The following is a 23,989-nucleotide window of genomic DNA, read 5'->3' as shown; positions in this document are numbered from 1 at the left end:
CTGATGGAGGAGCAACACTCTGAAAGCTTGTGTGATTTCAAATAAACCTGTTGGACTATAACCTGGTGTCGTGTGACTTCTGACTTTGTCCACCCCAGTCCAACACCGGCACCTTCACATCACAGATTGGAAAGGCTTAGCACAGGAAGCATTGGTCGGCAGGTGCTTTCAACTGTTTACAACGTGCAAATACAAAGACTCCCTGTTTATTTCAACACCTTAATCACAATCAGTGCTTTCTGAAACAGGAGCTTCTCTTCACACTCCAACCTACGTTTAACATTTTTGCCAGCTCAGCATGACACCCAATTCTTGCAAGATTTTTCACCTGTACTTTGATAGTCACTCAACAGTGGGAGGGAAAAGGAAGGGGAAGAAGGCAAAAGGTAGATGAAAAATGGCCAAATAAACTTGCGAAGACCGGTTGGCAGCTGTCTGACCTGCTGTGCTTTTCCAGCAGCACACACTCAGCTCTAACTTGATCAACATTCCAAATAGCATCCTGTGGAGAAGCAGGTATTAGGTAAATTTCAATGTCAAATACTCTCATTTCCTGGAGCTTTCTGCTGACCTTGATTAATGTGGCTCCCAACCAGATGATTTAAGCAGTATTTAAATAGACACCTGCATTGCCATTACATCCAAGGCTATGAGTCAAAAGCACAAAACAGGGTTAAGGTCTTATCTTAGTCATATCATAGTAAACTGGCAAAGATACAATGGGCTGAATGGCCACTTTCTGTGCTGTGAATATCTACAAATCGATAAGGCTCAGGATTTACAAGGGTGCTTCTACTTGGCAAGCAAGTTTCGTAGGCAATATGGATCATATTTTCCCTGATTGTGCTTCAATTGTTTTAGCAAAGGAACATGGGTAACATTATTTCTACACTCCTGCCTGCACCCATTTGGATTGATTTACAGTTCCAGAGGCTATCACCGTGCATTGACCTCAGGGGTTTGTACACTGAGAAATATAATTAGAGGAAATGCTGTTCAAAGGCACAGACAAACTCCAGTCAATATTAGTAATCAGCCCTTAACTGATGTCAGGGTGTGCCTCATCTGAACACCACCTCATAGAGACCACACTGGGCTCTGGAGCCGAGTGCAGTTTAAAAGTCAAACTCATGATTGTGGGTCTGGAGCCACACGTAGACTGAATCAGGTGAGGACAGCAGGTTTCACTGAACATTAGCAAATTGGATGGGTTTTAACAAAAATTGCTGATAGTATCATGTTCACCCATTATTGAGGCTAGCTTTCGAATTCCAGCTTTTATTGATTGAATTCAAGTTCCACAGCTGTTGTGGTGATATTTAAACCCCATCTCCCCAGGTACTTAGCCTGAGCCTCTGGATTATGCATTAAATAATACCACTGTTGTTATAAAATAGTGAGTCCTTTGACTTATTGTGAGTAGCAATTCATTGAATCACAGAACGACTGTTAATATTTTTGTTTTTGAAAAAAGTGTTGAGAATTTGTCATATTAAATGGAGAGCAACTTAACTCCATTAATTTACTGACTTTGTAACACAAAGTTCACAAACCTTAATGAAAGTAAATTCTGCTTTCTGTACAAATCAACAAAAGGGGCATCAATTAATCACACTCTTCAGCTCTGTCCCCATAGCCCTGCAAATGTTTTATTTTTAAGTAGATATTGAATTCCACTTTGAAACTATCAGATATTGTTCCGCCAGCCTTTCATAAGGTCAGAAGTGGGATGTTCACTGATGACTGAGCATTGTTCAACACTGTTTGCCTCTGCTCAGAGAGTGTTGCAGTTTGTAAGCAGCCAAGCATCCAAGCTTGGGCAAATAAGTAGCAAGTAACTTTGGTAAACTCACGCCAGACAATGCCAATCTTCACCAAGAGAAAGTCTGACCACTGCCCCGTGACATTCAATGGCATTATCATCACTGATTCCCTCACTATCAAAATCCAGGGCTTACCATTACATCAGTGTTCACTGAGGAGAGGAACATGATGAATCATGAGATTAGAGATAGAAGTTTGGATAGTCTCAATCACGTTGGCATAAGTAGGGAAGATATGTTGGGTATGCTGAAGGTTATTAAGGTGGACAAATCCCCAGGACAGTACGGGATCTATCCCAGGTTGCTGAGGGAGGCGAGAGGAAATTGCTGTGGTCCTGACAGATATCTTTGTGGCATCCTTAAATACAGGTGAGATGCTGGAGGACTGGAAGGTTGCTCATGTTGTCCCCCTGTACAAGAAGGCTAGTAGAGATATTCCGGATAACTACAGACCAGTAAGCCTGACGTCGGTGGTGGGGAAGTTGCTGGAGAAGGTACTGAGAGATGGGATCTATTTATATTTAGAAAAGAATCAGCTTATCAGTAATAGGCAACATGGTTTTGTGCAGGGGAGTTCATGCCTTACCAACTTGATAGAGTTCTTCAAGAAAGTGACCAAGTTGTTAGATGAAGGAAGGGCTGTTGTCATAGACATGGCCTTTAGTAAGGCATTTGATAAGGTTCCCCATGGTAAACTAATGGAGAAAGTGAAGTCACATGGTGAGCAGGGTGTTCTAGCTAAGTGGATAATGAACTGGTTGAGCAACAGGAGACAGAGAGTTGTAGTTGAAGGGAGTTTTTTGAAATGGAGAAAGGTGACCAATGGTGCTCCACTAAATGATCTAGAAGAGAGCACTGTTGGTATGATCAGCAAGTTTGCAGATGACACAAAGAGTGGTGGAGTAACAGAAAGCATGAGGGACTGTCAGAGAATACAGGACGATATAGATAGACTGGAGAGTTGGGTGGAAAAGTGACAGATGGCTTTCAATCCAGACAAATGTGAGGTGATGCATTTAGGCAAGTCTAATTATAAAGCAAATTATACAAGAATGGAAGAACCTTGGGAAAAGTTGATGGGCAGAGAGATTTGGGAGTGCAGGTCCATTGTACCCTGAAGGCTGCTGCACAGGTGGATAGGGTGGTCAAGAAGGCATATAGTATGCTTGCCTTCATTGGACGGGGTATTGGGTATAAGAGCTGGCAAGTCATGTTAACATTGTACAAGACATTGGTTTGGCTGCATTTGGAATACTGTGTACAGTTCTGGGCGCCACATTACCAAAAGGATGTGGACACTTTGGAGAGGGTGCAGAGAAGGTTTACGAGGATGTTGCCTGGTATGGAAGGTGCTAGCTATGAAGAGAGGTTGAGTAGGTTAGGTTTATTTTCACAAGGAAAAAGGAGATTGAGGGGGGACCTGATTGAGATTTACAAAATCTTGAAGGGTATACACAGGGTGGATAGAGACAAGCTTTCTCCCAGGGTGAAGGATTCAATAATGAGAGGTCATGCTTTCAAGGTGAGCGGTGGAAACATTAAGGGGGATACACGCGGCAAGTACTTCACACAGAGGATGGTCGGCGTTTGGAACGTGTTGCCAGCAGAGGTGGTACAGGTAGGCATGGTAGATTCATTTAAGATGCGTCTGGACAGATGTATGAGTAGGTGGGGAGCAGAGGGATACAAATGCTTAGGAATTGACTGACAGGTTTAGACAGTACATTTGGATCAGCTCAGGCTTGGAGGGCCGAAGGGCCTGTTCCTGGGCTGTAAATTTGTTCTTTGTTCTTAGAAATCATTCAGGACTAATCATAGAATAGTTACAGGGGCAGGCCAGAAGCTAAGAACTCACAGTGAGAAACTCATCTCCTGTGTCCACAAACTTGTCCGCTATCTACGAGACACAAGTCAGGAGTGTGATAGAATATCTTCCACATGCCTGGATGGGTGCAACTCTCACAGCATTCAAGAATTGTGACACCATCCAGGCCAAAGTTAAAAATCACACATCACCAGGTAATAGTTTAACAGGTTTATCTGGAATCATTAGTTTTTGGAGCATTGCTCCTTCATCAGGTAGTGCATCAGCTGATGAAGGAGCGTCGCTCCGAAAACTAGCGCTTCCAAATAAACCTGCTGGACTATAACCTGCTGTTGTACAATTTTTAACTTTGTCCACCCCAGTCCAACACCATCTCCTCCACATCATGGCATTAAGCAATTCATTTGATTTGCACTTCATCCACCACCTTCAACATTTACTCACTTCACCGCTGACAGAAGTGGTATACTATCGACAAGACCCACAAAAGTAACTCACCAAGTATGTTCTGACAGCACCTTCCAAACCCTTCACTTATACACCTTGAACACCAAGGGCAGCAAAGGCGCAGAAATATCACCATCCAGAAATTCCCCTCAGAATCCCAATAATCCTGACTTAGAACTCTACGACCATTCCTTCCCTGTTACTGGGTGGAGATCAATGATTTTCCTTCCTACCAACACCACGGATTTGACTATAGCCAAGGACTGCAGTAATACAAATAGCACACACCACAACCATTTTGAAGGCTATTAAGGATAGGCAATAAATGCTGATCAAGCCACTATTGCCCACAACCCATGAACAATTTTTTAACAAATTGTATTAAAACCATTTCCAGGTAGGTCACAGTGCTGGAGAAACTCAGCAGGTCTAGCAGCATCTATGGAGAAAGAAACAATTATTGTTTCAATCAAATCTGATTATTCTTTGGAACCCAAAACTCTGTTTTTCTCTCTTCGCAGATGCTGCCATACCTGTTGAGTTTCTCCAACTCTTTCTGTTGCTTTTAGTTTTACATCTGCAGCATCCACTGTACTTTGCCTCTGAGGTCATAAAAACCTGAGTGAAATCCATGCAAGTTATTTTGTTGTCCATTGTACTGATTTACTATATCACTCTGTACAATATATTTTGGATCATAAAGTAACATTCAGAAGAAGGCTCTTGTATTTTTAGTAAACTAATTATAAGGGGAGGTACCCAAATACAAGGTCTTCCTTACTAAATTAAAAATTACATTAATTAGAGTTATAGAGTCCTACAGCCTGGAGACAGGCTCTTTGGCTCAAACTGGTCCATGCCGACCAAAATATCTACCCATGCTGACCCCATTTCCCTGCACTTGGCCCATATCCTTCTAATCCCTTCTTATTCATGTATTTGTCCAAATGTCTTTTAAATGTTGTTAATGTACCCACCTCAACCCCTTCTGCTGGCAGCTCATTCCACATGCCTATTACCCTCTGTGTAAAAAAGTTTTCCCTCAGGTTCCCTTTTGCTCTTACCCCTCGAACCTTAAACTGATGCCCTCTAGTCCTTGATTCTCCAACCCTGGGAAAATGACTGAATGCTTGACCTTATACACTTCAATAAGATTCCCCTCACCGTCTCCTATGGTCTGAAGAAAACGTTCCAGCTTGTCCTACCTTTCCTTATAATTTAGACTATTGAGTCCTGGCAAACATCCTTGTAAATTTTTTCTGCAATCTTTCCAGTTTAATAACATCCTTCCTACAGCAAGGTGACCAAAACTGAATGCAATACTCCAAGTGCGGCCTCACCAACGTCCTGTACAACTGCAACATGGCTTCTCAACATCTATCCTCAGTGCCCTGACTGATGAAGGTCAGTGTGCCAAAAGCCTTCTTCACTATCCTGTCTATCTGTGACTCTACTTTCAGAGAAACGTGTGCCTGAACTCCAAGGTCTCTCTGTTCCATTACACCCCTTAAGGCCCTACCATTCACCATAAAACTCTTGGCTTGATTTGACTTTCCAAAATGCAAGACCTCACATTTATCTATAATAAACTGAATTTGCTAATAGCACAGAAAACATAGCTGATCTATACAGCTTCCGTATCTCCTCTGTCACTAATATTACTTATCAGGTTATTTTTTTTCTTTGATCTCACCAAGAGTGAATTCAACTTGTCAGTTGTCATCTGTTGTGATGAAAGGTGTGTGATTTATGTCCAGCAATAATATTTCAGTGTTTGGATTTTGAACTAGTGGAATTTGGGTTTTGGTCTGCATGCCTGAAAAGGTTTAATAATTAACTTGTCAGTATTTCTGGAACAATGATTTTACTCAATGGTGAGACAGTAGAGCCTTGATTTGTGTGTATTATACAATCTAAGAACACAAAGATGGAGAGGCATTAGTCTGCTTTCAGTTTAGAAGATTCTTGCTTAGGCAAAACCCAGAGGTTGGAACACTTTTGTTCCAGTTTGCAGAAGACCTGGTGGGGATGTAAAATAACAGTGCCTCTTGAGGAAACAAGCTACCTCAGTCCAAGGATTTTGGTTTGAAATTCCAGACCAGGAGAGTTTGACTGGAGCTATAGGGGTTACTTGAAGTTAAGAAATTTGAAGGCGATTAAACTCTCAAGGCCAGGAATTGAAAGAAACAACTAAGTTGATCCCACAGATGTGATAAAGAAGGGAACTCATATGTTTTCTCCATATGAATAGGAAAGGTTTAGAGGGATAATGGTCAAATGCAGGCAAATGGGACTAGATTAGCTTGGGAAATTTGGTCAGCGTGAATGAGTTGGACCGAAGAATCTGTTTCTGCACTGTATGACTGTTAGAGTACTGTAATGCGATGCTTTCGGTATTACGTAGGATTTTATTTTAACGTGTTTTGAAATCTTTCAAATTGTATTAAACATAAATAGTTTGGTTTGTTCCATTGTATAATAAATGTCTGTTTCATTGTTGAAACCAAATCCCCTGCATCAAATGCCTGTGCTACTAAAAGACCACAATGTTAAATACAAAAAAAATCTCTCGAGCTAGATTCCAATCGGGGATCTGATTTATCCAAGAGTAACATCAGCTGTGATCAGAATATTGGAACACTGGACCTATTGTTAGGAATGGTAATTCTGTTTCAATAGTCTCTTCACTGTAAGAATATAGAGTGATAACCCCAACTTTCGAACAATACACTTCTGCTATATTACAGTTTTGACATGAATAATTCTGCTTGTTACCAGAACAGGGAGCAAATTAGGTGAAAGGGATTACCGTGATACACTATTAACATAACATAATGTGCTGACCTTATTATCCATAAGTGGCAAATTAATATATTAAGCCATTCCCTCATTGACCTTGAAAGGGGGTGATGAGTCTTCTTGAACCACTGCAGTCCACGTGCTGGAGGTACCTCGTAATGTCGCTTGGGACAGAATTTCAAGGTTTTGACCCAGTGACATCAACACATTTCCAAGTCAGGATGGTGAGTGACTTGGAGGCGAACATGCAGATAGTGGTGTTCCCATGTATCTACTGCCGCTGTTCTTCTGAGTGGAAGTGGCCGTGGGTTTGGAAGATGTGGATCATCTAATCATTCTTTCTCATCATGTAATGATTTTCTTGAACTGAGATTAGCTCAGTTTGTTGGACGGCTGGTTTGCAAAACAGAATGATGCCAACAGCATGAGCTCAATTCCCACATTGACTGAGGTTACAGTGAGGGATTCTCCTTCTCAACCTCTCCCTTCACCTGAGGCACGGTGATCCTTGGGCGAAACCACCACCAGTTGTCTCTCTCTCTCTCTAATGAGTGGGCAGCCCTATTATCCAGTAGGACTATAGCAACTTTGCCTTGTTTCTCTTTAACTAATTGCACATTATATTCCAGTCAAATGTAAGCTGAAAAGAAACCACAAAAATGTGCGCATTTGGTGCCACACAGTGGCATACCGAGTACATCCCTTCCAAATGCAACAATGGTCTAATCTAAGAGGAGTTTTCTCCATAAAGCATCGATGTAATGGCACAAAACACAGCTCTTTCAAAGGAGAATGAGATGCTCATTCTGGATTACATTCAACATTATTATCATATGAATGCAATTTATTCAGATTTGCTGCAATTATAGATTCATACCTCAAAGAGGTTGGACTGAAAATCAAACAACACTTGGCAATCTTTTCTCCCCGCTCCTTAAAGATTTTCACCTCATCAGAAGGAGCATTTGTCTGACTTTAATATTAACAGATCCAGGGTAATCCGTCACAGATCTTAAACAGGGGAGAAAAGCTAAAAGCAACCTTTAATTTTCAATTGGTTATCAGAACAGAATCCTCAGGCAGAATATTAGAGGGGCCTGGTTGATGTGGGTTTTGGCAGGATGTTTGGCACAACCTTGCGAGAATTCCAGCGAGGGCTATCTCGAAGTTGGGAGCAATTTGCTCAACTGTTTATACATTTGCCAAGAGGCGAATTTCTCCCTCGACAGCATTGAATTACCACTTCAGGGGGTTTATAGCTTTTTAAATGCCTTATTAACAACACCACTCACCTCATTAATATTAAGCTTCCTATCTTACCAAAGAAGCTGAGAATTCCCGATATGGAAGTCAGAGGCGGGGGTACCTGGTGACCTCAACTCGCTGCTTGCTCCAAAGGACGTGGGGATAGGCAGCAACATCTCAGGGCACACTCTACAGACAATGGTCACAAGCAGTCTCCCTACCCAGATAGCAACGTTGACACGTGCTGCTGCAAGGATACTGTGTATTCAGGGCCACACCCGTACCTCATGGACTGGGCTAGGCTCATCTCCAGTCTGTTCACTTGCTAGTATAGCACTTCCTCACACTGAGCTTACTTTGGTGCTCACAGTATCTCTGCACTTTGACTCGTCAGTCAGTGATACCAAACTCGTAGTGCTGCAGTATTGCCTGGTCTTTCAGTGCAGACACAAAAAGGAGCTTGTCATGGTTGTCATCAGTCCCCAGTCAAGTCAAGGGAAATAACTTGTGGCTGGAGCTCTCAAAACAGAAATCAAGGGCAGCCTTCGAGACCTGTCTAAAGGCTTGGATATGGTCAGTGACTGACTAAACTTCTGATAAAGGATGAGGAGTCAAGTGTCAGGTAGGTAACTGCTAGTTAGGAGCATTGATGCACAGTGCGATACTGGGGTCCAAGTCCATATCTCTGTGAAAATGGCAATACAATTGAATAAGGTGGCAAAGGAGGCATACAACTTGCCTACAATAGTCAGGGCATTGAACATGAAAGTTGGCAAGTCATGTTACAACTTTTTAAGATTTACTTGTGGGATGTGGGTGTCACTGACTGGGTCAGCATTTATGGCCCATCCCTAGTTGCCCCTTGAGAAGGTGGGAGTGAGCTGCCTTCTTGAACCGCTGCAGTCCACCTGTTATGGGCTGGCCCACAATGCCTTAGGGAGGGAATTCCAGGATTTTGACCCAGCAATAGTGAAGAAACGGCTATATATTTTCAAATCAGGTTGGTGAGTGGCTTGGAGGGGAAATTGCAGATGATAATGTTCCTATGTATCTGCTGCCCTTGTCTTTCTAGATGGAAATTGTTGTGAGTTTGGAAGGTGCAGTCTGAGGATCTTAGGTCAATTTCTGCAGTGAATCTTGGAGATAGTGCACACTGCTGCTACTGAGCATTAGTGGGTGCAGGGAGTGGCTGCTTGTGTAGTACCAACTAAGTGGGCTGCTTTGTCCTGCTTCTTGAATGCTGGTGAAGCTGCACCCATCCAAGCAAGTGAGGAGCATTCCCCACTTGTGCCTCAAAGATGATGGACAGACTCTGGGAAGTCAGAAGGTGAGTTACTTGCTGCAGTATTCGTAGCCTCTGATCTGTTTTTGTAGCCATTGTGCTTATGTGGTGAATCCAGTTGAGTTTCTGGTCAATGATAACCTCCAGGATGTTGGCAGTGGAGAATTCAGTGATGGTAATGCCATGCAATGCCAAAGGGAAATGGTTACATTCTCTCTTGCTGGAGATAGTCATCACCTTGTGTATCATGAATGTTACTAGCCACTTATGAGTCCAAGGCCTTGCTGCATATGGGCATAGACTGCTTCAGTATCTGAGTCAACATGAATGCAAGATGTTCAGCACCAATCAGCAGTGAACACCTCCACTTCTGACCTTATGATAGAAAGAAGATCATTGATAAAGTGGCTGAAGATGGTTGGGCCTGGGACACTGATCTTAGGAGCTCCTGCAGAGTTACCTTGAGGCTGAGATGACTGACCTGCAATGACTATGCCTCTCTTCTTTTAAGCTAAGTACGCATCTTTGTGGAGTTCAGAAATTGTAAATCTCCAAATTTATTTCTGAATTAGAGTCTGGGTTGTGTTCAAACATGCTGCTATTTTCAGCTGTGTAAATTTTCGTTACCTGTGTTTCATAAAGCATATCAACGTCCTTCTGCTGTTCAGCTTTGGCTTTGAGCTGGTCAAGGTCTGCTGATATTACTGATGCATCTTCTTCCACAGCTGTTACCAAGGCCTGTAAACAACAGTACATTGCCTCTCCTATCATACAACGCATGGTCGGTAGAGTTAAGCAGTTATTCAGCTGTCACTAAGCAACCCTTGAGCTGGACAACACCAGGCTTAATCTCATGTTACACGTGATTTAGTAAATATGGCAACATTGACTTATTTACTAAGAGTGGAGGGGTGGGGGTGAGGTGGTGAATAAAATTATCTCACCAATGAATAAATCAGAAACTACATTGTATAGACCTTCTTCACTCATGGAATAAATACTAAATTCAATGATCTTCAATGTAGTTTCCTGTTTATCCAAAATACATTTCAAGTTCTGTTGAAACATTTCATTCTTGGGTTCAGGACCGAAGCAAGTATACAAACATTCAAAGGGAACAACAATTTATACTGATATTTATGCTTCTTATCAGGAATTGGGGTTGGCAGGAACACCGAATGGTCAAGCCATTGCCATTCCAAATGCACCATTACCTCAAAGGTTGTATTAGATTAAAATCAGAATGCAAGTCAACACTAACTGGTCATGTGCACGCCTTGGGAAATGCATCAGGGTACAGTGTCCCCTTAAGCTTTGTTTAATTGAACAGAACAAAGCCAGGGCAAATTCCTTTCAACTGCAAAGGACTGGGCCCAGACTATGAATATATATAGTTTCTGGCAGATGCAAATCAGTCACATTGGGAGTCCAAGGGATAATTTTAAATTGGTTGATCATTCAATTCTTGGCAAAGTTGGGATTGTTACGTAAGCATTGCCCAATCACGTATCACATTTAGATTTGGACACCTTTTTAAAGTTTTGCAAGCACAGGCTGGTTGAGTATAGTCAGTTGAGTACATCCTGTTGCAAACAGCTAAAGCAATATGCATGCTGATACCATCCACCATTTAGCAACTCCATCTCATGCAGTACAAATGTTTACTTCCTTCAAAATTTGGGATTCTTGAATCTATCCTGATGTGTACAAAATGAAAAGATTCTATATCATACCTCATTTTTAAGAAAAATTCAACTTCTCTGCTACCAAGAGACTATCAACTTAGGAGCAAAATACTGCAGATGCTGGAATCTGTACTGAAAAAAAGAATGCTAGAGATCATAGCAGGCCAGGAAGCATCCAGGGCCGACAGGAAGCTAACTTTTTGAATCTAAATGACTTTTCATCAGAGCCATCTAGACTCGAAATGTTAGCTTGCTCTCTCTCTCTCCATGGATGCTGCCTGACCTGCTGTGATCTCCAGCAGTTCCTTTGTTTTCAGTGACCAAATTAATTTTGTTAACACTTAAATGAAAACTGATATTTATAGCTGGCCTCCTCTGTTAGTTTCTGGATTAGTGGTGCTGGAAGAGCACAGCAGTTCAGGCAGCATCCAAGGAGCAGCGAAATTTGTCTATTTCTCCAGGATGGGTTCTTGGCCCTTGTCAATGCTGCAGGTGAACATGAGATCAAAGCCAGACATGGATCTCCATGCTCTCTCCTGTCATTCATCCCTCAACTCCAAATCATTATCTTTCCTTCAGTGAAGGAATTCCCACCCCCTTGTTTTAAAATTGTTTCTCTTTCATTCCACTTGAGGGTGATGTGACTCACTCGGGCTTGGCGGTTACACTGCTCTCTTTTTGCTTCCCCTGACCATGCATTTTGCAAAGCGGTCCAGAATTCAGGTGAGGCTTGTCAGTTGACTTTTCAATGATCTGTAAACGCGTCACTCTTTGCAGAATGTAGTTCCAAACTCTCCTGAAAAGCTCCATATTTGTGGACCGTATTTCCCTGGGACCTTCTACCCCTTCGTGATTCTTTTTCTATTGAACAGGGTAAATGAGACGGGAATCAAACGCATTCCAAAACTTACAGTCACTCAGCATCTGTGGAGAGTACAGTACAGAAGGAGGCCATTCAGCTCATCGAGATAGCACCAGCTCTCCGAACGCTTTGTATGACCTTTGCTGTTCTCATGCCTGTCCCCCGTAACCCTGCACCTTGTTTAGATTACTGACAGTGTGGAAACAGGCCCTTTGGTCCAACAAGTCCACACCGACCCACTGAAGCGCAACCCACCCAGACCCATTCCCTTACATTTACCCCTTCACCTAACACTACAGGCAATTTAACATGGCCAATTCACCTAACCGGCACATCTTTGGATTGTGGGAGGAAACTCACGCAAAAACGGGGAGAATGTACAAACTCCACACAGAGAGTCTGCCTGAGGCGGGAATTGAACCCGGGTCTCTGGCGCTGTGAGGCAGCAGTGCTAACCACTGTGCCACCGTGCCGCATTCATAGAACATCCTCTTGAGTTCCTCAATTGAGGTGGTGATGGCTTAGTGGCATTATCGCTGGACTGTTATTTCAGAGACCTGGGGTAATGTTCTGAGTTTGAATCCTGCCACAGCAGATGATGGAATAATTTTTTTTTTTAAAATCTGGAATGAAGACTTTAACAATGATCATGAGCTGATTGTTGGGAAAAACACATCTGGGTCATTAATGTCCTTCAGGGAAGGAAGCTGCCATCCTACTGGATCTGGCCTACATGGGACCTCAGACCCATAGCAATGGGGTTGACTTTTAACTGCCCTCTGGGCAATTAGGGATGGGTATTAAATGGCTGGCCTTGCCAGCAATACCCTCATTCAATGAATTGAAACAAAAATGAACCTGCCTTTACCCACACCTCTAGTATGGATTCAATGAGGGTTTGTTAAAGTAGCCATTTGCCAAGCTTTCCAAAACATTGCTACATAGACTGCACAGCTCGGGGTCTGGATGGTGGGTTGAAGGGCTAACAAGAATTTGTACCTGAAACATGGATGTTTATGTACTCTCCAGAGATGCTGAGTGACTTTCTGAGTGTTTGTCACTTTTGGAATGTGTTTGATTCTAGTCTCATTTATCCAGGTCAGGAGAAGAAAAATCACAAAGGGGTCAAAGTTCCCTGGGAAACATGGTCCATAAAATGGAGCTTTGAAGGAGAGTTTGGAACCACAGTCAGAACTGAGATTGAATATTGAATATACAGAACAGAAATTCTCAACTGGATAGTAGGCACTGACGGAGATCTCAGGATCTTGCAATATACCACAAGCACCAAGAAGGTAACAACAGCAAAATTAAAGTGAAATTTCCCAAGGGAATTAAATACCAATTGGCATTCAAGTAGCTGCTAACTCTTGACAGACAGAAGTTTATATATAACACTTCACCTTTAATTGTGCATTTTCCAGTTTGAGGTTGGAGTTTTCCAAGTTGCTGTTGTGTAATATGCTGAGCAGTTCATGGCTGGTTGATCTTCCTCTTTCGGTAGCTCTCTGTAGCTGTTCCTCAAGGCTAGCCACCTGACTGTTTATTGGAATAGTTAGATGCATTAGTCTGACACACTAATTGTTTAACATCAACATTTGCAAAACAGCCATGTGAAGTGAGCATCATTTTGTAAGCAGCCTCGTACACGCACACAGTTCCCCATCTCTCAGACCCTAATTCCACTCCCTCAACCCCTATACCACCCTCTCAGTCTCCATCCCACTCTCCCAGCGCCTACCCCATTCTCTCAGCCCCTACCTGACTCTCCCAGCCCCTACCTCACTCCTAACCCCCTACTCAACTCTCTCAGCCTCTACTTCTCTTGGGCTCATCTCTTCTACCCCGGTCTCAGTCTCCACCCTACTCCACCCTCCCAGCCCCTCCCCCACTCTCCCAGCCCCGATCCCATTCTCACTGCTCCCTCTTCTACTCACTCAGCCCCTACCCCACTCTCCCACCCACCTACCCCGCTCTCCCAGCCTCTACCCCACTCTCCCAGCCCCTACCCCACTCTCCCAGACCCTACCCCACTCTCCCAGACCCTCCGCACTCCTCGCCCCCACCCCACTCTCCTAGACCCTACCCCACTCTCCCAGCCCCTACCCCACTCTCCCGGCCCCCAATCCCACTCTCCCAGCCCCTACCCCACTCTCCCAGCCCCTACCCCACTCTCCCAGACCCTACCCCACTCTCCCAGACCCTACCCCACTCACCCAGCCCCCACCCCACTCACCCAGCCCCCAATCCCTGTCTCTCTGCTCCTACCCCACTCTCCCAGCCCCTACTCCACTCTCCCAGACCCCCCGCACTCTCCCAGCCCCTACCCCACTCTCCCAGCCCCTACCCCACTCTCCCAGCCCCTACCCCACTCTCTCAGACCCCAATCCCACTCTCTCTGCCCCTACCCCACTCACCCAGCCCCCAATCCCTGTCTCTCTGCCCCTACCCCACTCTCCCTGCCCCCACCCCACTCTCCAAGCCCCCAATCCCACTCTCCCAGCCCCTACCCCACTCTCCCAGATCCTACCCCACTCACCCAGCCCCCACCCCACTCACCCAGCCCCCAATCCCTGTCTCTCTGCCCCTACCCCACTCTCTCAGACCCCAATCCCACTCTCTCAGACCCCAATCCCACTCACCCAGCCCCCAATCCCTGTCTCTCTGCCCCTACCCCACTCTCCCTGCCCCCACCCCACTCTCCCAGCCCCCAAACCCACTCTCCCAGCCCCCAACCCCACTCTCCCAGCCCCTTCCCCACTCTCCCAGCCACCAACCCCATTCTCCCAACCCCTAACCCACTCCCCCAGCCCCCACCCCACTCCCCCAGCCCCCACCCCACTCTCCTAGCTACGTATGCCACTCCCCCAACCCGCAATCCCATTCTCTCAGCCCTCACCCCACTCTCCCAGCCCCTTCCCCACTCTCCCAGCCTCCTACCTCACTCTCCCAGCCCCCAATCTCTCATTTGCATCATAGTCTGACCATAATCTAAAACTAAACTAGTCCCACTTGCCTGTGCTTTTGAACATTATAACATAACCTGCATTCACCATTTCCTCTGGAAAGTACATTACACACATGAACTACCCTCTGTGTACTTAGAACCTCTCATATCGTTTTAAAATCTTTCTCCTCTCACCTTAAAAATACGTTCTCTAGTCTTTAAATCCCACACCCCAAGGAAAAGACACCTGTCATTTACCTTATTTACGCCCTTCATGATTTTACAAACCTCTATAAGGTCACACCTCAGCCTCCTACGCTCCAGCAAAACAAGTCCCAGTCTATCTAACTGCTCCCTATAACTCAAGCCTTACATTTCTGGCAACATCCTGGTAAATTCCTTCTGAACCCTCTCCAATTCGATAATATCCTTCCTACAACAGGGTGATCAGAGTTAGACATGGTTTTAAGGCATTAATCTCAGAGAGGGAACTAATGTATTTCAGTGACCCTGGGTAAAAACGTTTTTGTTCAGTTTGTAAAAATTGTGTTGTTGACCCTGTTCTGTGTTTTTTCTTTACTTCCCTGACCAAACTGGTGTATGGATGAAAATGAATGTCCCTGAAGACACAATGTTGAGATGTGCTCAGCCTAACCAACACGATTATGGTAGAAAAGGCTTTGAAGGCTTCCAGACTGGAATTGCCATCAGATAAATGTCAGAAATGGCAGAAGATCGAGATGACCCGGGGCTGGCTTTTCTCTCTCCCACCCCAGGTGAACTGCAGGGGATGGGGGTAAAGGACATAAGTAAACAATGTGCTGGGGCATTAAATCAATTCTCAGTGAAAAGATGGTGATTCCCGAGACCAAATCAATAGCAAAAATTAGGTAAAAACAATGACTGCAGACGCTAGAAACCAGATTCTGGATTAGTGGTGCTGGAAAAGCACAGCAGTTAAGGCAGCATCCGAGGAGCAGTAAAATTTACATTTTGGGCAAAAGCCCTTCATCAGGAATACAGGCAGAGAGCCTGAAGGGTGGAGAGATAAATGAGAGGAGGGTGGGGGTCGGGAGAAAGTAGCATAGAGTACAATAGGTGAGTGGGGGAGGGGATGAAGGCGATAGGTCGGGGGGGTGAGGGTGAAGAGGATAGGTGGAAAAGAAGATAGGCAGGTAGGACAAGTCATGGGGACAGTGCTGAGCTGGAAGTTTGGAACTAGGGTGAGGTGGGGGACGTGGGCGGCACGGTGGCACAGTGGTTAGCACTGCTGCCTCACAGCGCCTGAGACCCGGGTTCAATTCCCGACTCAGGCAACTGACTGTGTGGAGTTTGCATGTTCTCCCCGTGTCTGCGTGGGCTTCCTCCAGGTGCTCTGGTTTCCTCCCACAGTCCAAAGATGTGCGGGTCAGGTGAATTGGCCATGCTAAATTGCCCGTAGTATTAGGTAAGGGGTAAATGTAGGGGTATGGGTGGGTTGCGCTTCGGCGGGTCGGTGTGGACTTGTTGGGCTGAAGGGCCTGTTTCCACACTGTAAGTAATCTAAAGAAACTGTTGAAGTCCACGTTGATGCGCTGGGGTTGACGTGTTCCGAGGCGGAAGATGAGGCGTTCTTCCTCCAGGCGCAGGTGGTGAGGGAGTGGTGGTGAAGGAGGCCCAGGACCTCCATGTCCTCAGCAGAGTAGGAGGGGGAGTTGAAATGTTGGGCCACTGGGCGGTGGAGTTGATTGGTGCAGGTGTCCCAGAGATGTTCCCTAAAGCATCCTGCTCGGAGGCGCCCAGTCTCCCCAATGTAGAGGAGACTGCATCGGGAGCGCCAGATACAATAAATGATATTAGTGGATGTGCAGGTAAAACTTTAATGGATGTGGAAGGCTCCTTTAGGGCCTTGGATAGAGGTGTAGGCACAGGTTTTACAGTTCCTGCGATGGCAGGGGAAGGTGCCAAGGTGGGAGGGTGGATTATGGGGGGTGGGGTGGGGGGGGGGTGCGTGGACCTGACCAGGTAGTCACGGAGGGAACGGTCTTTGCGGAAGGCGGAAAGGGGTGGGGAGGGAAATATATCCCTGGTGGTGGGGTCTTTTTGGAGGAGGCGGAAATGTCGGCGGATGATTTGGTTTATGCAAAGGTTGGTAGGGTTGAAGGCGAGCACCAGGGCGTTCTGTCCTTGTTAAGGTTTTTGGGGTCTGAAGACGGAGTTGTGGGATGTGGACGAGCTGCGTTGGAGGGCATCTTCAACCATGTGGGAAGGGAAATTGCAATCTCTAAAGAAGGAGGCCATCTGGTGTGTTCTGTGGTGGAACTGGTCCTCCTGGGAGCAGATACGGCGGAGGCGGAGGAATTAGGAATACGGGACGGCATTTTTGCAGGAGGTAGGGTGGGAAGAGGTGTAATCCAGGTAGCTGTGGGAGTCGTTGGGTTTGTAAAAAATGTCGATGTCAAGTCGGTCGTCATGAATGGAGATGGAGAGGTCCAGGAAGGGGAGGGAGGTGTCAGAGATGGTCCAGGTAAATTTAAGGTCAGGGTGGAATGTGTTGGTGAAGTTGATGAATTGCTCAACCTCTTCGCGGGAGCACGAGGTGGCGCCAATGCAGTCATCAATGTAGTGGAGGAAGAGGTGGGGAGTGGTACCAGTGTAATTACGGAAGATCAACTGTTCTACGTAGCCAATAAAGAGACAACATAGCTGGGGCCCATGGCTATCCCTTTTAGTCTGGAAATATTAGGCAAATGAAGGGCACACAATGATTTTTGTTAGACAAGAAATAACAGGAGGAGAGAGATACTTAGCAGAAGAATGAACAGGAAGATGAGAAACCATCTTTTGAATCCAGCAAGTTATGATGATCTGGTTTGCACAGTCTGTAAGGGTTTGCGCAGTCTGTAAGGGTGGTCAAAAGCATTTTCAGCAACAACTTTGTTAAGGAAAAGCTCAAGAGAAGAGTCACATTGGGCTCAAAAACACTCCAGTTTCTCTCTCCTCTGCCGAGTTTCTCCAGCAGTTTATTTACAATCCTCGAAAGATAATGGAATATATACACACACACATACATATCGTGCAAGATGAAAAAGATAATAAAGATCTGGATGTAGGTTTGCTCACTGAGCTGGAGGGTTCATTTCCAGATGGAGGCTCACTGAAGATGTTACCCAGTAGGGTAACAAAATGTCTGGAAATGAACCTTTCAGCTCAGCGAGCAAACCTACATCCAGAACGGCAACCTGAGCTACAAATCTTCTCAAAACTCGCTAAAATAATAAAGATTGCAAGGGTGATGGGGAAAGATCCAGGATGAGGGGCATGGATAGCATAAACAGACAAAGTCTTTCCCCTGGGGTTGGGGAGTCCAGAACTAGAGAGTATAGGTTTAGGGTGAGAGGGGAAAGATATAAAAGAGACCTAAGGGGCAACTGTTTACACACAGAGGTTGGTACGTGTATGGAATGAGCTGCCAGAGGATGTGGTGGAGGCTGGTATAATTGCAACATTTAAGAGGCATTTGGATGGGTATATGAATAGGAAGGGTTTGGAGGGATATGGGCTGGGTGCTGGCAGGTGGGACTAGATTGCGTTGGGATATCTGGTCGGCATGGACGAGTTGGACCGAAGGGTCTGTTTCCATGCTGTACATCTCTGTGACTCTTTTTTTGTAATATTTGTTCACAGAATGTGAACATCGCCAGAAAGATCAGACTTTGTTGTCCATTCCTAAATGCCCTTGAACAGCCGATGGTGAGATGCCTCTTGAGGTACTGCGGGTACCCCCTCAGTGCTATTACAGAGACAGAGAAGGCACCAGAATTCTAACCCAGTGACGGAACAGTGATACACAATTCCGAATCAGGAATGTGTGTGACCTGGAAGAAAACATGAAGGTAAGAGAAAGTCATAAAGCACTGGAGCAAAAGTAGTCCATTCAGCCCATTGAATCTGCTCTGCCATTCAATTGAGATCATGGCTGATCTGAGAATCTTCAGCTCCTGTTACCTGTCTTTACCCCACAACTCTTGGTTCTCTTACCAATTTGGTGATGGTGTTCTCGGGGTCTGCTATCCTTTCTGTGGCATGTGATTCTAGTGAAATGAATGACAATGAATGATATAATGACAATGAATGACGCCCTCATAGATTTTTATAGGTAGATGATCAAGCTTATAGAACATAGAACAGCACAGGACAGGCCCTTCGGCCCACCTTGACTGTGCTGGCCAGGATGCTATTCTAAACTAATCCTATCTGCCTGCACATGATCCGCATCCCTTTATTCCTTATCTGTTCATGTGTCTGTCTAAATGCTTCTTAAACATTGCTACTGTATCTGCTTCTACCACCTCTCCTGACAGTGTGTTCCAAACACCCACAATCCTCTGTGTAAAAAACTTGCCTCGCACACCTCCTTTAAACTTCTCCCCTCTCACCTTCAACCTGTGCCCCTTTAGCATTTGACATGTTGCCCTGGGATTGAGACTCCAACTATACACCTCATCTTTGCCTCTCATAAACTCTATTAGGTCGCCCCTCAGCCACTGACACACTAGTGACAACAATCCAAGTTTTTGGCTGGGGTGGTTTCATAGAGTCATAGAGATGTTACAGACCCTTCAGTCCAACCTGTCCATGCCGACCAGATATCCCAACCCAATCTAGTCCCACCTACCAGCTCCTGGCCCACATCCCTCCAAACCCTTCCGATTCATATACCTCTTCAAATGCCTCTTAAATGCTGCAACTGTACCAGCCTCCACCACTTCCTCTGGCAGCTCACTCCATACACGTACCACCCTTGGTGTGAAAACATTGCCCCTTAGGTCTCTTTTATATCTTTTCCCTCTCCCCTAAAACTATGCTCTCTAGTTCTGGAGTCCTCCACCCCAGGGAAAAGACCTTGTCTATTTATCCTATCCATGACCCTCATAATTTTGTAAACCTCTATAAGGTCACTCCTCAGCCTCTGACGCTCCAGGGGAAACAGCCCCAGCCTGTTCAGCCTCTCCCTATAGCTCATAACCTCCAACCCTGGCAACATCCGTGTAAATCTTTTCTGAAGCTTTTCAAGTTTCACAACATCTTTCCGACAGGAAGGAGACCAGAATTGCATGCAATATTCCAACAGTGGCCTAACCAATGTACTGTACAGCCACAACATGACCTCCCAACTCCTGTACTCAATACTCCTGTACAAAAAAAGAAAGTATACCAAATGCCTTCTTCACTATCCTATCTATCTGCAACTCCACTTTCAAGGAGCTATGAATTTGCAATCCAAGGTCTCTTTGTTCAGCAACACTCCCTAGGACCTTACCATTAAGTGATATAAATCCTGCTAAGATTTGCTTTCCCAAAAATGCAGCACCTCACATTTATCTGAATTAAACTCCATCTGCTACTTCTCAGCCCATTGGCCCATCTGGTCAAGATCCGGTTGTAATCTGAGGTAACCCTCTTCGCTGTCCACTACACCTCCAATTTTGGTGTCATCTGCAAACTTACTAACTGTACTTCTTATGCTCGCATCCAAATCATTTATGTGAATGACAAAAGTAGAGGGCCCAGTACCAATTCTTGTGGCACTCCAATCGCTGCAGGCCTCCAGTCTGAAAAACAACCCTCCACCACCACCCTCTGTCTACTATCATCGAGCCAGTTCTGTATCCAAATGGCTAGTTCCCCCCGTGTTCCGTGAAATCTAACCTTGCTAATCTGTCTCCGATGGGGAACCTTGTCGAACACCTTACTGAAGTCCCATCTACCAATCTGCCCTCATCAATCCTCTTTGTTACTTCTTCAAAAAACTTAATCAAGTTTGTGAGATATGATTTCCCACGCACAAAGCCATGTTGACTATTCCTAATCAGTCCTTGCCTTTCCCTGGAGGTTCAGAACCTGTGGGGTGATGTTATAGATGTTTACAAAATCATGAGGGACATAGGTAGTTGAATAGACAAGGTATTGTCTCTGGAGTGGGGAAATCCAAAAATAGAGGGCATAGGTTTGAGATGACGCTGCTTTTTAAACAAGGTTGTGAAGTCCCTGTTCTTTTTCTCTAAGAGTTGTCCAAGACAGAGTTGCCAAAATGTCTGTGTTGATCTACTTGAAGAAGGTTTTTAAGTTAAAAAAAACTTGTACAATGAAAGGGGAGTGGCCAGTTCTCCCAGGTCAGCTTTTATTTGGTTTGGTTTTTGGGAGGTCTAGCTGTTCGGAGAAAGCAGTCAGTCAGTTTTGAGGATGCTGGTCAACGAAACAGCTCCATGGAAGGAGGTGTTGTGTTCCATGCTGAATCCCTCTGACATTTCTCCCTCTCCTGTGTTTGTATCTTTTTTCCCAAGGGGTGTTTATGGAGATGTTGCAAGTTTTTGGAAACAGCATCATTCAGTTGGATTTTTAAGTAAAGTTATTTTATATTCTGTTCTCTTGTGTTTGTATTTCATTCAGTAATCTTGCAAATAAATTCTTTTTTGTTTAAAATTACGTAGTTTGGCCAGCTGCATCATTCCTGGATTATCTACTAGACACCTGCTCAAAACAACTAGCAAGTTAGGATCTGAGCTATCTTCTTGAAATGCGTTGAGACAGGCAGGGTCTGGCCTGGCCCATAACAGGTTTAAGGTGAGAGGGGAAAGATTTAAAAGAGACCTAAGGGGCACCTTTTCCATGCAGAGGGTGGTGTTTGTATGGAATGAACTGCCAGAGGAAGTGGTGGAAGCTGGTACAATTACAACATTTAAAAGGCATCTGGATGGGTACATGAACAGGTTAGATTAGATTTCCTAGTATGGAACCAGGGCCTTCAGCTCAACAAGTCCACACTGACCCTCTGAAGAGTAACTCATTTCCCTCTGACTAATGCACCCAACACTATGGGCAATTTAACATGGCCAATTCACCCAACCTGCATATCATTCGACGGTGGGAGGAAACCGGAGCACCCAGAAAAAACCCACGCAGACACAGGGAGAACGTGCAAACTCCACACAGACAGTCGCCCAAGACTGAAATTGAACCCAGGGTGCTAACTACTGAGTCACTGTGCCACCCTAACAGGAAGGGTTTACACAGGAACCTCGATTATCTGGCATTCGAGTAACTGAGTTTCCGATTATCCAGACAAGGTTGCAAGTTCCCAATGCTTGGCTGAACAATGTTATGCGGCATACGGTGGTCTGGAATTTGATTACACCAAACAAAATCCTGCCGCCTGTATTTGAATTAGTGACGTTCCTCTCGGCAGGAATATGGGTCTAATGCTGACAAATGGGACTAAATTATTTGAGGATATCTGGTCGGCATAGATGAGTTGCTGTTTCCGTGCTGTACATCTCTATGACTCTATCATACAACGGATCCAAGTACAATTAATTCCATATGAGAAAAGGTGAAAGTCATCAGTGTGAGGACTGAATCTATCGCAGTTCACCACATTTATTAAATTCTAACAAATCAGCTCAACTCACTGTGAAAGGGAAAAAACTTTGGTTTCCAACTGGGCCTTTACTGCAGAAGCCAAATCGTTTTGTTTCTTCTGGGTTTCAATGGCCAGACGAACCTCTCGCAACTTCAGATCCTGAAACATTTCACAGCGCACAAAAAGAAGCCAGGTAATTTCATTAGGATGTTTAAACAGAAAGAGACAGGACGACACGAAAGGTTTGATCTGTGGTGTGCTCAGAGTCACCTGGGTTCACGATGACATCAGCTCAATGCCCTGGGCTGGAGATGCTGAGCTTTTGCCCGAAACGTCAATTTTCCTGCTCCTCGGATGCTGCCTGACCTGCTGTACTTTTCCAGCACTACTCTAACCTAAACTCTGGAGATGCTGAGGAGCCAAGATTGCAAATAAGGGCACAGCTAATTTAAGAGTAAAAAATGAGGTCTGCAGATGCTGGAGATCACAGCTGCAAATGTGTTGCTGGTCAAAGCACAGCAGGCCAGGCAGCATCTCAGGAATAGAGAATTCGACGTTTCGAGCATAAGCCCTTCATCAGGAATAAGAGAGAGAGAGCCAAGCAGGCTAAGATAAAAGGTAGGGAGGAGGGACTAGGGGGAGGGGCGATGGAGGTCAAGGTGAGGGTGATAGGCCGGAGTGGGGTGGGGGCGGAGAGGTCAGGATGAGGATTGCAGGTTAGGAGGGCGGTGCTGAGTTGAGGGAACCGACTGAGACAAGGTGGGGGGAGGGGAAATGAGGAAGCTGGAGAAATCTGAATTCATACCTTGTGGTTGGAGGGTTCCCAGGCGGAAGATGAGGCGCTCCTCCTCCAGCCGTCGTGTAGTTGTGTTCTGCCGGTGGAGGAGTCCAAGGACCTGCATGTCCTCGGTGGAGTGGGAGGGGGAGTTAAAGTGTTGAGCCACGGGGTGATTGGGTTGGTTGGTTCGGGCGGCCCAGAGGTGTTCTCTGAAGCGTTCCGCAAGTAAGCGGCCTGTCTCACCAATATAGAGGAGGCCACATCGGGTGCAGCGGATGCAATAGATGATGTGTGTGGAGGTACAGGTGAACTTGTGGCGGATATGGAAGGATCCCTTGGGGCCTTGGAGGGAAGTGAGTGTGGAGGTGTGGGCGCAAGTTTTACATTTCCTGCGGTTGCAGGGGAAGGTGCCGGGGGTGGAGGTTGGGTTGGTGGGGGGTGTGGATCTGACGAGGGAGTCACGAAGGGAGTGGTCCTTGCAGAACGCTGATAGGGGAGGGGAGGGAAATATATCCTTGGTGGTGGGGTCCGTTAAACCTGCCTGCCCCGGCCGACCCATTGTCTCAGCCTGCTCCTGCCCCACCGAACTCATCTCCCAATACCTCGACACGGTCCTGTCCCCTTTAGTCCAAGAACTCCCCACCTACGTTCGGGACACCACCCATGCCCTCCACCTCCTCCAGGATTTTCGCTTCCCTGGTCCCCAACGCCTTATTTTCACTATGGACATCCAGTCCCTGTACACCTCCATCCCCCATCACGAAGGACTCAAAGCCCTCCGCTTCTTCCTTTCCCGCCGCACCAACCAGTACCCTTCCACTGACACCCTCCTTCGACTGACTGAACTGGTCCTCACCCTGAATAACTTCTCTTTTCAATCCTCCCACTTCCTCC

At 45.6% G+C, this 23,989-nt stretch overlaps 1 protein-coding gene across 3 annotated transcripts in view; it reads right to left on the bottom strand.

Annotated features, from left to right (window-relative positions):
• The window catches only part of LOC132818849 (protein BCAP-like), an 86,321-nt gene that overhangs the window by 23,987 nt on the left and 38,345 nt on the right, over positions 1 to 23,989 (bottom strand). For 2 of the 3 annotated variants that reach the window (XM_060829983.1, XM_060829985.1), the window contains 3 exons: positions 22,367 to 22,476; positions 13,372 to 13,507; positions 10,049 to 10,159 (listed from right to left, as the gene is read on the bottom strand). In XM_060829983.1, the coding sequence (XP_060685966.1) occupies positions 10,049 to 10,159; positions 13,372 to 13,507; positions 22,367 to 22,476 (357 nt within the window). The remainder of the gene's footprint in view (positions 1 to 10,048; positions 10,160 to 13,371; positions 13,508 to 22,366; positions 22,477 to 23,989) is intronic. The other variant, XM_060829984.1, reaches the window with a different exon arrangement.

This window comes from Hemiscyllium ocellatum, chromosome 9, assembly GCF_020745735.1.
Source record: "Hemiscyllium ocellatum isolate sHemOce1 chromosome 9, sHemOce1.pat.X.cur, whole genome shotgun sequence".
Classification (NCBI taxonomy): Eukaryota; Metazoa; Chordata; class Chondrichthyes; order Orectolobiformes; family Hemiscylliidae; genus Hemiscyllium; species Hemiscyllium ocellatum.
Note: the sequence above shows the minus strand (reverse complement) of the source record. Positions and strands in the feature narration are given on the sequence as shown.